This window comes from Entamoeba invadens (assembly GCF_000330505.1).
Source record: "Entamoeba invadens IP1 unplaced genomic scaffold scaff_1105074726193, whole genome shotgun sequence".
In the NCBI taxonomy this organism is placed as follows: Eukaryota; Evosea; order Mastigamoebida; family Endamoebidae; genus Entamoeba; species Entamoeba invadens.
In genome coordinates, this window is record NW_004191595.1 from 56,450 (window position 1) to 59,194 (window position 2,745).

General features: G+C 37.0%; 1 protein-coding gene across 1 annotated transcript; it reads right to left on the reverse strand.

The window, feature by feature from the left end:
• Window position 1: 1 nt before the first annotated feature.
• On the reverse strand, window positions 2-2,744 carry EIN_069470 (tyrosine kinase, putative; the record flags this gene model as incomplete). Its single annotated transcript, XM_004182851.1, has 3 exons — window positions 2-30; window positions 69-2,641; window positions 2,719-2,744. Coding segments are annotated over 3 exons (2,628 nt in total), but the record flags the coding sequence as incomplete, so codon positions are not given.
• Between the last annotated feature and the right edge of the window lies 1 nt (window position 2,745).

Here is a 2,745-nt window from a genome sequence, read left to right on the forward strand (position 1 = left end):
CTTCTGATGCAATTTGACTGGAATTTTGATCTCTGTTATTTTGCCTTTACTCATATTTAAGACGGAACAGGTGATATCCACCGTTTTTGTAATGGTACATAAAGGATGGACTATCACTGTAAATTCTACTGCTCTGTTTTTCTTGATACCAACAGCTATGTCAGGGGTTACACTCACTTCAAATTTGTCTTCATCATTTTGTGTTGTGAATTGGAATTTTAACATCGAAGCTCTGTCATTGCCAACAAAGAACTTTATTTCACTGTCTTTTTGCACTGGAATTTCATTTTCAAATTTAAGAACTTTTGTTGAACACAAAATGCGGTCTTTGTGATCGCCAAGATACACAAATTCCGTGCCTTTAGTCTTTAAGTCACTCACTAAGAATTCGTTAACTAAAGAGTTCCGAAGCTTCTCTTCTTTCTTGTAGTGAATGTAGAATAGCACACACCCAATAGCAATGATGATCACTACAATGAGAATTATAGTAAATATGATTGGAAGTACTATGGCAAGTACATTAGTCTTGTGAACGCATTCATCTCCATTTGGTCCAACTTTGTTACTTCCACTGCACTCTGCACATTTTTGTGTTTGAGTGTCATATGACTTACAATTGGTTATTGCGTCCCATTTTGTGCATTGAGATGTTTTTGAAATTAAGACATATTGATCTACACATGTGGTGCATGTCTTCCCATTTGAACATGTTGCACACGTATCTTCACATTTGGTACATTTGTTGTATTCATTGGGATAATACTTGTCTTCACATGTACCACATCCAAAATCAGAAGACACAACACAATGCTCTAGTGTCGTGTTTATAATACACTTCTTCTCGTCTGGAGTTGACATTTCAATGTCTTCAAAGTACCCTCCTGTGACATTACACTTCACACAATTGGATATCGTAGACACACAACTTCCACACTTTTCTTCACATTTCACACAATCCATATTCACAAGAAGATATCCATCTTTACATGCAGCACAATCTACACCACTTGGAAGGAACGTTTTACACTTTTCAGCAAGTTCACCGACATACAGACAATCACTTGTAGTATCATCATAGTAATATCCAAATGCACACGTCAAACAATTGTCTGCAGCTAAAGAGCATTTACCACATTTAGTGTCACATGGACGACACTCTTTTCCATGTACATAGAAGCCTTCATTACACTTGGAACATCCCGTGTTTGTATTTTCAAGACAGAACGAATTTGATATTGAAGCTGCACATACAGAATCGCCTTTGACCTTCCCAAGTCGATTCTGTGCAGTGCATTTTAAGCACTCGTATTGTGAAGAGTAACTACAAAGGGAAGTTAAAATATTAGAACAACTTTTTGATTTGTCGATCATATATCCAGCAGAGCATTCACTGCATTGAGATGTCTTTGGATCAACTACTGAACAACTTTTAGTGGACTTTTCGACGCATTTTCCATTGTCTAAAATATAATTGTTTATACACAAGTTACACACAATGTTCTGTGTTGCAGTGATAAGAGCAGACTTGCAGTTACTGTCAGTCAATTTGTAACATTTTCCTTCTTTTAAGTAATATGAGTCGACACATTTGGTACATCCTTTAAAGTTGGTCTCCACACAATTTAAGACACTTTCACATTTATTGGTATTCCACACATATCCATTTTTACACAAATTGCAGTCGTTTGCTGCAGTACAATTCGAACAATTTTCTATGCAACTCAGACACTTTGGTGGCGAGTCTTTTGATAAGTAGTTGCCTTCAGAACATCTTACGCAACGGCCGCTGACTGTTTGCAGACAATTAACATCGGCAGTTTTCATATTTTGTGTTGTTTTTGTTGCTTCTATATACCCCATACACTCATATTCACCATTGTTCTCTTTCATAAAGGAACATTCGTTATTTCTATCGTTGTTATTGCAAATACCAGTTGATCCAATAGTGTTAGAGCACTCAGTACACCCAATATATTCAATATATTTTTGACAGAATTTGTGGTTTATGTAATTGTTAAGTATTTCATTTCGAGCAGTGTGAGCAGAGTTATCTGTGTAGATACAATTAGTCGATGTTGTGCACATCGAGCACCCCTCCATACACTTGACTTTGATATTATTGTCATCCACCATCTCACCAGATTCAATGGTGACACATTTCATGTACTCAGAAGACTCAAAAGCCATGCCAGTTTGGCATCTTGTGCACTTTAATTGTTGTCTGTTGAACGTACCATCGTCCGGTAAATATTCACATGAATAGCACCCAAAGAACTTTTTGGAACACTTTTTGGCTACACTCTCGGACTTTTTATATTCGTCATTTCCAATTGAAACGCACTCGCCTGCAACGGTTATTGATTTGCTGTCACACCCTTTCTTCTGTGATTTTTTATTTTTTCTTTGTTTCAAAGTGGTGTCCAATAACACACCAGAAGTCAGTAATTTGCAGTTTCCATCAGTGTCGACACCATAGCCATCGTCACACTCGTAACATTGAGTACCTGAAGTGCAGACTATACAATGGGGTATAACAGAACATGGCTTACATGTATTTTGTGCGTCCAAATAATACTCATCTGATTCGCAAATTTGACACTCATTTGCAGTTTGCGAACACTTCCCACAATTATTTTGTACACTCCAACATAATTCGCATGTGTTTTTGGTTGTATCTAATGTGTAAGGAGAACGACATTGAGAGCAGATTCCATCAACAGTACATGTGTTGCATTTATCAATCCA